The 13798-nt window shown below is 38.8% G+C and overlaps 1 protein-coding gene across 1 annotated transcript; it reads left to right on the forward strand.

The window, feature by feature from the left end:
• The first annotated feature begins 334 nt into the window (after positions 1 to 334).
• Positions 335 to 6320, forward strand: LOC110042335 (uncharacterized). Its single transcript, XM_020747701.2, has 3 exons — positions 335 to 952; positions 2771 to 2833; positions 4895 to 6320. Exons 1-3 carry the CDS (start codon positions 365 to 367, stop codon positions 5117 to 5119), a joined length of 876 nt encoding a protein of 291 aa, XP_020603360.2. The 5' UTR covers positions 335 to 364; the 3' UTR covers positions 5120 to 6320.
• Positions 6321 to 13798: the final 7478 nt, after the last annotated feature.

A 13798-nucleotide genomic window follows, 5' to 3' on the forward strand; every position in this document is an offset into this window, starting at 1 on the left:
TCAGCAAAGGACTTGTTTTACTAGCAATCTTATTTTTTAATGGATAAATTTTAGTCATCGATCGACGCAATGACAAGAAAGCATACTTGAATAAGCCAGCTCTAACCACTGTCTTGCTATGCAACCGAAAATGGACTGAAGCTAAAAAATTGATACGGCCAAAGCCTTTTGGCAACAACGCTTGAAAAAAGTCGTAAATTTTGACAAAAAATAGAAGAAATCTGTTGATATAAAATTTCTCGTTTTTGAAATATCGAAGGTATTAACTTTATTTCCTTGCCGCCGAGGTGGGTCTTTCCCAGAACTCGGCTACTGAAGGCCGTGGCAAATATTACGGTGGACTGGGCAATAGTCTGATTCCAAGATGGCTGACGCTCGGCGTCGAGAAGCGAGGAGAAGAAAAGTGCTGCAAAATAGCGAGGATCGTCTTCAGAGAATATTGGGAAGTCGATCAAGCCATCTCACTACTTTAAACTCACAGCACCAACCATCTGAGATTGTTTTAAATTCTACTTCAGCGGAAAAAGATGTTTCTAATCAGAACAAATTTGATGTTGATCCCGAGGAAAGTGAAACTATTGTTAGGGAAAAAGATGTTTCGTCGCCTGTAGAAGATGAAGACAACCAAACTGTCCAAAGCAGTAAAGCTGAAGAAACTGCTTGCGAATCAAAAGATATAGAAACGGACGGAAAAAATTATTTGGACGACGAATTTAAAGATGTACCCGAAGTGACAAGTCACCACCAGAATCTTCCGCCAGCTGAAGTCAACAAAACAGTTGAACACTTATCTTCCACCTCAAACTCTGGTATATGGACTCGAGTTATATTCAACATCATCTTGGCTATTGTATTAGTGAGCAAGTGGACCTATGTAAACTTGGAAGTTTTACTTTCTTTGAATAGAAACCAAGATCGTGGTAATTCTCAAAATGATTTGGTCCAGTCAGAGGTAAGATAGCGTTAGCTGAGGAGACAGACATCTGTTTCACGCATTCAATTCATCCTCCATCTGAGCGATGTTTGAGATTTAGATGGGACTCTACCGTGCCAATGACTCTATGGGGCTGTTTTTGAGACTGTAATTGGCTGTTTCTCGAGCAGTAATATCACCAACAGCTACATTGTGAAGTAGTAGAATTTCTCACATTTCTTTGGCAGGGATGCGCATTGCTGTTCCAGTAAATATACATGCACATCCTGAAGGTTGTGTTGAGTTGAACTCTCATCCCTACCTGGGCCAGATACAGGACTTCAAAGAAGTGTGTTAGAGATACGGACTGCTGAGATACCAGCTCCAGGGAAATCCTCTCCCGTAAAATTTTTTAAATTGAGATCCTCAGAAATGAGATTTTGGGCATTCTGAGGTCAAATTAGCATGTTATAATGTCTCATTTATTTTAATTTAGGAGTGGGGGGAGCGACAGAACCCCCCGTATCCCCCTAAATCATCCCAGCCCTGCCCTCTAACAACGGACTGTCTTCATATTGTAGGTATTGGACCGGAATTAGCTAGCAACTGAAGCTGATGTCAGTTAAGCTTTATACCTTCCTTTATTAAAGTTTTTTTTACAAAAGCTTTGGCTTTTGAAACCCTTCTACCTCTCTGAATTTCTAGTGACCTTTCTTGGAGTAAGGTTGTAGGTAAACTCTGCATTGATTGGGGGAAGTGTTCTAGACCACCATCTGGAGCTTACAGTTTCGGTGATGACTAGGGGTATTTGTGCTGGGATTTGATATTGGACACACGGCAGACATAAATTGCTTTGAATAAAAAAAAAAAAAAAACATGAAAAAGTGATATCTCACATGCACAATGTATAGATTTTGATGATATTGCATTTATGGACAGTTCTGCCTTGTATTGATGTTGACTTGGCTTTTACCTTTATCCAGAATCTATGGTGGGTAATGGACCTGAAATTTGTTTGTATTTAAAAATCTTTCTTGGCTCTTTCTGCTTAATCTTAAAAAAATGTGTGGAAAATGTTTTATTAACCCTTTTATCCCTAAGCGCACATATACACGCACTGAGTGGTCGTGCTCTTTAATGTACCACTTGTGATGTCATCAATTGAAATGTTACCAAATATCCTTTATAAGCAGATAGTGGAGCTAGGATAGATCTATCCACACAACAGTGGATTTTGGATATCGACCACATTCTGATGTAGCAAATTGAAAAACAACTTTATCAGTTTTGGTGCAAGAATGGTGGTAAAATGGCTCATTATACCTATAATTGATCAAGGTCCCATTTCGGGCTTTGCCCATGATTAACACCCAGCATTTTACGGCAGCCAGAAAGAAAATGAAACGCAAAAGATAGCGAGAGTAAAAGGGCTGGGAAAAGGAAAGTCCAAATTTTGGCTTATGCGTATGTGCTAAATTAAAATTTTGAACATTTTAAACCTAATTTTCAGGAAATTTATCTTTTTGGTAAAAAATACCTTTTTCAGCAAAACTAAGGCCCATTTAGCATTGTGGCAGCCAAAAAACTAATTTAGCGGTTAAAATGGCATTTTTTGGTAAAAATGTGGGGGTGAAAGGGTTAATATATGGAAAACATTGTTGCTTGGGGAATTTGTCTTGTTTCATTCAACTAGATGTCGTTTCTTTATTGCCTTCACTTGTAAGACATTAAGGTGACCAGTCATTGAGAAATGTCACATTTCAGTCAATCCACATCTTGTTCTCTATATTGCATCACAGTGATACACATTTTTTCTCTGATCACAGTAATAATTTTGTATTCTTATATTTCTTTCAGTCTATGATATGGCCATTCCTTGCTTTACAGCTGTTGTTTATGTGTGTGCCAAGCTTAAGACAGGTCAGTTATAATAGTATACTATAAAAGTACTCTGGTAGGCATGGTGGCCTCATGGTTAGTGCGCTTGTCTCTGAATTGAGCAGTCTGCGTTTGAGCCCTGGCTGGGGACATTGTGTTTTGTTCTTGGGCAAGACACCCTACTCTAACAGTGCCTCTCTCCACCCAGGTATATAAATAGTTACAGTGAACTTAATGCCTGGGATAACCATGCAATGGATTAGGTACCATCCAGGGGAGAGTAGAAATACTCCTAGTCACTACATGCTACAGAAACCGGAATAAGCTCCGACCTGATGGGCCACTTGGCTCTTATGCAGACTTGTAAAAGTGTTTTTAAAGACACAAGCCTGCAAATTGTTCCCTGTTGTCCTGTATTAAAGGAGCTATGTAATGCAATTTGAGGCAAGTTTAGAGTTACTGGCCTGGTCATGGAATTAACTGCAGTATCACAGTATTGGCTTAAAAATGTAGAAAAACTCAAAATAAACTGTCTTAGAAAAGCCAAAAAGGGCGCGGGTGGGCAAAACTGGGTATAAAATTGATTGCATTTGTGTGATCTTAACGAATGTCAGGCTGAGCTCTTTCAAGCTTATCTCAGTTTGTATTTGTATGAAAATGCCATTTATAATGCTCAGAGATCATCCTTGGTTGTTATGTGGCTGTGACTTGCCTTCAAAGGCAGGCATCCGTAAATTTCAAGAGGTGCATATTTTATTGTTCTGCCAATTTGAAGTTTAGAGTACATAACTAACCAAAATAATCAGAATTAGCCAAAGTACCATGACCTAGTGCCTTTAATTGCGGTAGTACTAGGTCAGAGAATTTTTTAAATATTAATGCAAATTTGCATTTGAGGCAAGTGGCTCATCAAACTGGCACTTATGCATCTATCAATGTTAACCCCTGTGGGGACCCTGGGCATATATGGGATAATTGACTTTTCAGAAGAATGTTTGGTTAACATCCCCACCATAGGGCCCCAAAATGGGTGAAATCAGATCAAACATCCCCACCTTAGCATAGTGCCGTGGTGTACTGCCCTGCAGGCATCCTTAAATTTCAAGAGGTGCTTAATGTACCCTGTCAATGGATGGAAAATATAAGAATTCCGACACTTGATTATCTGATAAAAAGTGAGACTAAAAATTAAAAATCCTCTAAATCCCCACAAAGTAGGGAGAAGTAGTTGTGTTATTTGTTGAAAAAAAGTTCTTACCTGCAAAATGCTTGTGTTCTTCTACAGAAGAACTATTTCAAGATGTCCACACTGAGGAGCACATACCATGATGTGATTCAGTTCCCCTTCCTCCTTACCAAAAACAAAACATCCCCACGCTGGGGCGCAGACTTTTAGTCAAATTTCCCATATACATGCCCGAGGTCCCCCCCCCCCCCCCCCGCCCTTTGAGCTTACCAATGATAGATGTATTATCTCTTTATTGACGACAATGAAAAAGCTAGCCTGAGAGTACAATTTTGTAGTTTGGGTGGGTTGATGGTCCAGTACAGGGTAACCTCCCTGAATTTAATTAGCCAATACCTATTTACAGTATATACCAGGGTGTAGAGAGGCATTGTGAGAGTAACATGTCATGTCCAAGAACATAATGCACTGGCTCTGGCTTGAACAGGGCTTGAACATGGACCAGGCAAGCTGGAATCTAGCGCGGTAACCATTACTCTGCCACCCATCGTATGATTAAACCAACGTCCTGATTCTTGCACTCCAAGTAACAAATTAAGTGGTGAATCTCAAAACATCTACAAATACACAGAGAACTGTCTAGAGAGACACATATGGCAATGCAAACCACAAGGGAGGGGGTGGTAGAGGAAAGGGCAAGAAACATGATTTCTGAGAAGAGTAGCAGAAGAAAATGGTAACAGTATAAATATCTCATAATTGATAATATTGTTTTAATTCACCCCTGGAGTCAGGGTGACCATGTAAAGAGGAGCATGGGAAGCAAGAGCTTTTGACTCCCGTCTTTCTCCCTCGTTGCATGAATCAATGCCTTCACATTTTAGTTTAAATATTTCTTAATTCTGTTTATTTTTCAGACATCCCACTCTGCCTTTATCTCCATGCTTACTGTTGCCCTACAACTCTGTGGAATTCCCATAGAATTTACACACAAAGTCAATTTTATTTTCACAGCACTTTTGGCTTCCCTCAAGGACTTTGGAGTGTTTTTGTTTGCAGTGATTGTTGTTCATTGCATTGTAGACTATACCATCACCACTGGGCTTCTTATGCATGTCTTGAAGACCATTCAGTCAAGTTAAAAACTTGCAGGCTGGATATATCTTCTTTTTGTAATCCTCTGGGATGTGCTTCAGCATGTGGGTCATTTGGTGCGATAGTCTTATTTTTGATTGGATAACTCAAGGTCAATCCCTTTGAAATTTTGATTATAGGTTAAGTATAAAGTATACTTAACAGTTTTCCTTCTTCTTGGTCATGAAATGTCTAAAAATACATAACATATGCATATTGCCCAATTGTTGCATGTAGGTAGTTAAAGGTTAATTCTGCATGTGAGCCAAGTGGGTCACCAGGCTGGCACTTATCTCCAGTATCAGTAGCATGAAGCGACTAGGAGTATTTCTACTCCCCCTGGATGGGATGCTAGTCCATCGCAGGGTTACCCCCAGCATTGAATTTGCCGGTACCCATTTATACACCTGGGTGGAGAGAGGTACTGTGTTAGTAAAGTGTCTTACCCAAGAACACAACACAATGTCCCTGGCCAGGGCTTGAACCCGGACCACTTGATCTGGAGTGGAGCACACTAACTATGAGGCCATCGTGCCTGCACTAATTGTTAGGGCATCTCTTAAAATACATGTACTGTACCTCCCATCTCTTGGTTACTTTTAGTGCTAGGGAACTGAACTTCCATAATGACAGTGACTTTAATTTTATTAACTACATTTAGAATACTGTAATTACCTAAAGAACTTAGGCAACATGAACAAAGTCACTTTCTACATCAGCTGGGATATCTCAACATACAAATCAACTTCATACTTCGTGACAGACTCTGGAAAATCGTTTTGGGCTACATTCATAGGTTTGTGCATTACATTAACTTTTAAGTACCGTAGCTGTGATAAATTTGGAAACCTTTTTCGTCCTGTGCATTCTAGTTGCATTTTACTACGGTATGAGGTGTAGCATTGAATGAACTTATGAGCGAATGAATGATATTTACATGTATAAAAGTATCTAGCAGAGGGAGAGCCCTCTGCTAATAAGAGAGACCCAACTTAGAATAAAAATAACTGTAACGCTAATGAACATGAACTATAATAATATCTGTTTACAGGATCAAAAATTAAGAATTGCATTAATACTTATTTCCGAAAACAGGTTGATATTTGTAAGTCTTCTGTTAGATCATTTCCTTGGTTGGTACATATTGTAACAGTATAAAACCACTAGTAAACCTATAGCGGAATCTTAATAAAGAAAAGTAAGGCTAAACTGTGATTCATAGAAGGATTTGGGTCGTTAACATGCATACACCGGGCGAGGACGGGGGGTGCTTGTCGTACCTTTTAGGGGTTAAAGAAGTGGTTTTGGTACCTGTGAGGGTGTTCAGCCTCAAAAGGTCCACAGCAGGAGCTTTTGCAGTACCTTCTAGGGTATTGAGCCAAAAAAAATGACCGGAGATAATGTTTTGTTTTAGAATTGATACCTACAAGGGGTGAAAAAAATTTCGAGCCACGCCCACAAAACAGAATCTAGGTACCTCTTACGGGTTCTTTTCGAAACTTCCGACGAGCACCCCCCGTCCTTTTTACATGGTAGTCCCCCCCGGGAGGCATACACCTCTCGTGCAAGGGGTTTTGCTCATGAACCCAGAGCCCCAAGCCACATGAGAGCATTTAACACATTAACTTCTTGTGTTGCCTCAATCTCACTTATTAAGACCGACTGCATAGGCCAAGTCTAAGGGCTGGTTATCTTGAATGGTTTAATATTCCCAATGCCAACGGCTCGTGTTGAGTCTGTGTCTCTGTTTTAACAACCCCATCCCACCCCCAAAGGAATATTAAACACCCCTGAGGCAAACAAAAGAGCTCAATAGGAACTATTTGAATTAAATTTTTTGGGCAAGGAAGGCTTTTAAGAGCTTAATCTTTTTGCTTTGAGAGGAGCAAAGGGCGTTAAATTGATGTTTTGTGGGCTTGTGTGTGAAAATAATTAAAGACGCGTGCGATCGTGTTCAGTTGTTCGTGATCTTTAGAGTTGCGTGGGTTAGTTTCCCAAACTCATTACTTTGAAAACAAAATGAACCAAAAGAAACCGCAAAATAAAATGTCAGAAGAGCCCGAGGTAAATAATTTCGAAAAAAAAAAACACACACGGCACCAGTCATTTTGAGATGAGCGTTTGATGTCCTTTCGATTTTATTGCCCCAAATAAACAAATTAATTGATTGATTAATTAAAGAGCTTTAAGGCCCCATCGACACTAGAGCCTTTTCGAATGGGCATCAATCAAATATTCAAGTCCACACTACCGTTTTCGCAGCCGATTTTCTCCGTCCAAACTAAAATGCTAGAAAACATACATACGCAATGAGGAAACACCACAACCACCTTTTTCACATGCGCACATTTGATGTGAATGACGTTTATGTTTTCAAAGGCTCCGTTTTTCGCTGTCCACGACAATAGGACTTTGTCTTCAAGTGTCCTCATTCTAAATAGCGTTTTCCAGTGTATGCGTTTTCGAAGAAGACTGACGAACGTTTTCGATCGTTTTAGTGTGAGCGGTAAGCGAAAACGCCTAAAAAAAAGGTGTGCGTTTTCAAGCGAAAACGCTTTAGTTTGGACGGGGCCTAAATTTTTTACAACGCAAACGCTTCCTTGTTATTCTTTTTAAGATAGCTTTGTTCATAAAAATATAACATTCCCGGGTTCTTTGATCGCGAGTTCCAGCTTGTTGGGGGTGAACTGTCTCAAACAAAAACAGAATTTAGGGAAAAAAAAAACTGGACAGATGTTGATTTATTCGGCTATGTGTTAGCAAAACACCGAAAAATGTATGTTTTCGTCATCATGAAATGGGTTTAATGTCATTTTTATTGCATTAATCCAGTTAAATGCGTTCATAAGATCCACCAAAATTAATCAGCCTATAAATATAAGAGCAACGGTTTGTTTTTATCAAACAACATTACAAACAGGTTGCAAAGATGAGAAAAGAGCGAGAAAAATAACAGACAAAAATGAATCATTTAATTTAGAGAGAGTTACCAGCTTGTTTTTGATTGGAAAAGGTCGGCGTTGCCCTTAAGAACTGACTAAAAAGAAGAATCTTCAATAAAAGTTAGCGGCGTTAATTTTGCAGGAAGTAATAACTTTTTCCGTGACCGGATTACAAGTTGGGTGGATCCGGGTGAAGTTGCCTTGGGAAGGTGTCAATGGTTTCCTCAAGTCATCACTTAGGTCCAATAATAGCTGAGTTTTTTTTTAAAAAACTGGTCATTTAGCAAACACATTTCCTCGTCGGCTTGACCTTGCCACATACTGAGTTTCCAAGAATCCGCACGTTGAATTTTGATGTTAAGAAATTGATTTACGACCAACATCGGACTTGCAGGCTCACCGCAACAACATAATGAATCATATGTTTCAGCTTTTGTTTATACCGAAACCGGACACTTTTGTTATACATGACTCGAAACTTTGACCATCATGTGGAACTGAGGAAATTTGCTCTCTGCTGGAGAAGAAAATTTCTCACTCAGGCTGTCAACTTGTCAGTTGTTTTTCTAACGAGAACCGCGAGCACTAACCATCAAGTCACTGACCATATCTGAAATGAAATTCTAGTAACATCTTTTAGTTCCACCAGTCTAATCCACATAATCGTTCATTCATTTTCTGAGATGAATCATTGCGAAATCCTACGCTTGAAAACCCGCGTCTTAGAAGGTCTTACTTTTCAACGCACAAGAAGAGTGAGGACAGTTTCAGCGACTGAAACATAGCCAGAACAAACACACCAATATTTTCTTTTGTTGTCCTCACCACGAATTAAAGGACGGTGCCTACTAAATACAAAGGTTTTTGCTCCAGGTTAGGACCACGCGGAAAAAGTAGATCTTTGTAAGGGCTATTAGCATCCAGAAAGAAAAATTGGGGTAGCTAGGCGTTTTTTCGAGATAATTAGCCGTGAATCTCATCAAAAATGCTGACATCAGCATTTTTCTGAAAAAAAAAGAAGGAAAGGATATTTCTTCACAGATTTCCATAGAATTCGCCTTTATATACAGAAACGCAAACACGTTTATAAAGATCTTAAAACTACATGGTAAATGGTAACAAAAACCATTTTTGCTATGTTTTTAATAACAAAATCGTTGCCACAGCGTTTTTAGCGTCTCTGACAGCCTTCCTCTGGTTCAGCTAAAATACAGTCTAAATACCTTTTGCTCAAAACCAGAAACTAATCACGTGTTGAATAGGCTTGCCACTTCCATTTCATAACATAAAATGTAGAGGTAACCACGGGTTTGTTAAAGTTATTGATCTTTTTTGAAAACTTTTACGGTGCCCGTAACATTTTTTCCTGTCACCTCCCTAGTTAGTAAAACAAATGCGTATCTCATACTTGTTTCGCGTGCGCACTACGCCATGTGCAGGTACATGTTTACAACTGGATTTCAGTATAATTTTTGACAGATAACGGCTAGTTTTTCAGCTGGAAGACGTTAACAGTTAGTGGTTAGCGATACGCTGCTAGTCTGGTATTCCTGGTTTAAGTACAGGTTCCTTAAACTTGATTTGGTCACCTTAGGAAAACTTTGCTTTCATTTCAGTCGTGTACTTGGTGGCGTAGTTGATTGCGTCACTGTCAACCCAGCGCGTGCGTGGCGCTTAAACCATGCTTGCGTGATGCGCAAACGTGTGCGCACAATCAAAAGTAGGCACCGTCCTTAAGTCGCGTCAAATTTAGCCCCCCACCCCCTCTGAGACTGTGCCCTCGCTTCTAAACCTATTGGCCTCGATTTCACGCGAGTTCCACGTGCTTTTGCGTATGTGGAGAAAGTAGTCAAGAAGGTGGAATTATTTGGCTGTTCTTTATAGGAGAAACTACTTCTGTTGGTAAGTTAAATTGCCTTATATTTCGTTCGAGTAAGTCGTTATGCTTTTCAAAATGTTTTATCAAAGTCTTAGGGACTTGTGTGCTACTCCCGGTGCAAATATCAAACGGAAATTCGGCATTGTGTTATCAACCCTCTCGCCTTCGACGAAGAAAAGCCATCTTGTCATTGTGAATGAATTTGGCAGTGAATACATTCGACAGTCATCGAGCAACATTACTATAGCTTTTGGTCACACGATAAACGAACTAAGTTGTGCAGCTTGGCGGCGATTGTGCCAGAAAGTGAATTTACCGATTTGTCAAGCTCGGCGGCCATTGTGCCACAAAGTAAATCTACCGAGTAAAATAGCAACATATATGCCTATAAATCCTGTTAACTCCCTCTCACAGACAATATCCTGTCGAAGGCACTCCTCTAATCTCTGATTACTACTAGTATAAGAATTAAAAGAGGAATAAAGAACAATTTTGTTCTTCGTGTATCCATGCTTATGCTTCCACTTATGAAGGATAACCCCTAGTTGGGACAACGTGAAAAGAATGAATGTGTTTTAGTCACTTGTAAATGCATGCTGCTGCTCGTATTCGCACAGCTAGTGCTAATAAAACCAAGTTTTGCGTAGCTGACTTAATTATAGTACTGAGTCCCCTTTCAGTGATGATACTACTTTCCAGATTCGATTTGAAATTGATAATGAACGAAATACACCGACTTCGCATCAACAAAAGTTAAAGTAATTGCTCAAGTAATCAATAAACGATCACTTTGGAACTTCACTTTAAAGATTCTTCGGTGATAATTTGACTCATAATCCGATAGTTTGTTTATTTCATTTGTCGTTCATGTAACCCGTTTTCGTATCAAGTCCTACGAATTGAACTTCCTTGTAGCAACTAGAATTCCAGTTATCACATAATACCCACGAAGATTGCATGACCCAATATATGGAAAACATTTTAGATTTTACACATTTTTACTCTAAATTTCCAACCAGTAACCTCATTCGCTACCCGTATTCAGGTTTTCATTTTCTGTTCTTCTTTAACTCTAACTTTAAATCGATTAAACAATCAATAACAGCACCAATCAATTTATTAGAGTCTCTCTGTGTCATGCTTATGAAGAGGTCATAGCCGTACGGGCACCTTCGGACTTGAGGGGTGCGGGGGGGGGGGGGGGGGGGAGCGGTGATCTTGCTCGAAAACTTTAGGCAATGCCCTAATGCGAGGGTGTTATAATCGGGATGCAAACGCACTCAAATTGCATGAAAAACAAAAACGTTTACAATTCCCACATCTAATGAAACTGCTATAATTCTAAAATAAAGTTATATTCAAAGTTCACCTTATCAGTCGATCATACGCCATCAACGGTCTCAATCCGAGTAAAATCTAAAACTTATTAAAAGAAAAAATTCTATATTGAAATAAAAACTAGCGCTAAAAAGTCACGGCGTTTCGACCTCTCCGAGGTCATTTTCAAGTGAGTAAAATTTTCTGAATTAGCATAAATATGTTAACAAATTATAATAGATAAAAATGTGGCGAACGCTAAAATGTGATAAAATATGTGAAAAAGTGTTATACAGTGGAAAAATAAAATAATCTTAACAAGAATTGCTCTAAACAAATAATTTGGCGCGAACAGTGCGATTCAATTCGACGGCTTCGCTCGAAACGTCCGATTTACAAATTCGCTATGGCGGTCAATTTCAAGTTGGTAATTATAACTATGTGTTTCACTTGCGCACCAATGCAGCCCAACAATTTTTTTTAGAGACCAATGCCTTTGCCGGTGTATTTTGTTAAATAAACTGCATTTCAAAGGTAACTCGAATTCTTTTGGTTGTCTGTGTAATGGTTTACAGGCGAAAGGTTTGGAGCTCGAGATATACGTAATATTTCATCCCATAAATTTTCGTGTGCAATGTCAGGTTTGAACTCCTTAATTTTCAGGGATAGAAATTTTCCAAAGAAACGTTTTTCAAAGATATTGTTTCTAAAACCCAACCGCAGTTAGTTCAGATGTTTAGTCAGTTTAAATTCCGATCTTCTTTGTCCTCTGTGACCACAATTTTCAGGCGATTCCTTTTAGCATACTAAATGGAAAATCAGTCCTCTTGTGCTCATATCAGATGGCCATTAAGACTTGAGAAGTAATGGTATTACTTTGCTGCTATTTGAAATTTCGAAAAAAAAAATCGAGAATGAAACTTCTTTGATTAACCAGTTTGTCAAAGTTCTTTCATATTATGTAGTGTAAGTAAACATTTCATGTATGCATATGCAGAACAGCGTAAATACCAGTTTACTCAAAATATGAAATTGGACAGACATTTTGGTATGGTATTCCTTTTAGTCAAAGCTATGATTCTGGCACACTCGTTAATCCCATCTGTATTTTAAATACAATGGCCATTCAACCATTCAGATTAAGGTGGCTTCTACGCGACACAAACACTCTCACTTCTACATGATACAAACAATTAGAAAACAGTCCTAAGAAAATAAGTGCGCTGATTGGTTAAAATGTGTTTCTATAACTCGATGGAAACACAACTAGCACGAGCTGTTGACTTGATTATGGCGCGAGCAAAGAGAATTTACACTTTGATAATCAAAGTTAACGTAGCTCGTGTTCCTACAGCATTTCTCGTTCTCCCAAACTTCCACTCGTGTTTCTATAACTCGATAGAAACACGGTACATGTTTTCTATTACTTTATTATTTGGTAGCTAATGGGGTGTAATGTAGGAGGGCAGCGGCTGGCCTTTTAAACTTTGACTGATGTTATCCACCTGTTTAATCTTCTCCACTGGGTGCCTACAAGTTATTGTAAATCAAATGGGATCTTAAAAACCGCCATACCATCCCATATCGTTCTTGTACCGCGGATTGTTCTTTGAAAAAGGTGCCCTGACTTTTTCAAAACAATATTTATTCAATAATACACGGCAACCAAAGGAAATTGTTATTAAAAACGTCGAAACTCATAAGAGGAATTTTATGAAACGATAAACAAACTTCTTGTCGGCACTTTTGTGATACGAAAGATCTTGCTGAGATTTTATTTCTAGTAAACAATGAAAACCGTATCAAGTGGCTTGCAGCTGATAATATTTAAAACCTTTTTTTTTTTTTTTCTGGAAACCTTCGAGGTGATTTTGGTCCGTCACGAAAACCATAAACCATGTATAAGCCCGGGGCATGGGCTTTGAAATTAGCAATCGAATGAGAAAATCAACACAAAATTTGCACACTTGTCTGCCCAAACACCCGTCGTATCCAAAATAATTTTTGTTTATTTCGCAGAGCGATGCGAAGATCTTTGCGTCGTCAACCAACTCCGATGAATGTTTTTGTAGTTTGCACGCACAGATACCGTAAGTTGTACAGGAAGAAAGAACCATTGAAAAAATTGGAAATTGCCGCTACGCAAAAATTCAAGATTGTTACATTTGCTTTTATAAAATATCGACTTCACTGAATCGAGCCCAGAAAAATAGTGCAATTGTTACTTATATATGATGTATCGCAAACATCATATGCAATGCGTGAAGTTAACGTTTATCGTCAATTTATTCTAGATATAACTCTTGAATTTAGGAATTTATCTTATTTCCGGGTCCTGGTTTCAGCAATATTTTGAAAACTACGAGGTGGTCCAAATGCCGTTACGGTCTACAGTAGCTTGTAACAGGACATGAAATGAGATTAATGGCTATAGGTAGCCATGACATTGCGGAAGTAGAAAGACAGCCTCTTTAGCCAAGTGCTAGTTATTAAAATTTCATTCGTTCTTTTCGACAACAAACTATATAGTTGTAGACATGTAAAAGACG

This window comes from Orbicella faveolata, unplaced genomic scaffold, assembly GCF_042242905.1.
Source record: "Orbicella faveolata isolate gen_17 unplaced genomic scaffold, um_ofav_v1 contig_35, whole genome shotgun sequence".
Lineage (NCBI taxonomy): Eukaryota > Metazoa > Cnidaria > Anthozoa > Scleractinia > Merulinidae > Orbicella > Orbicella faveolata.

Bases quoted from the DNA above. Each gene is read 5' to 3' on its own strand.
- LOC110042335 (XM_020747701.2), top strand. From the start codon at position 365: ATGGCTGACGCTCGGCGTCGAGAAGCGAGGAGAAGAAAAGTGCTGCAA. The intron at 953-2,770 runs GTAAGATAGCGT...TATTTCTTTCAG, and splicing joins ATGATTTGGTCCAGTCAGAG to TCTATGATATGGCCATTCCT. The intron at 2,834-4,894 runs GTCAGTTATAAT...TTTATTTTTCAG, and splicing joins GTGTGCCAAGCTTAAGACAG to ACATCCCACTCTGCCTTTAT.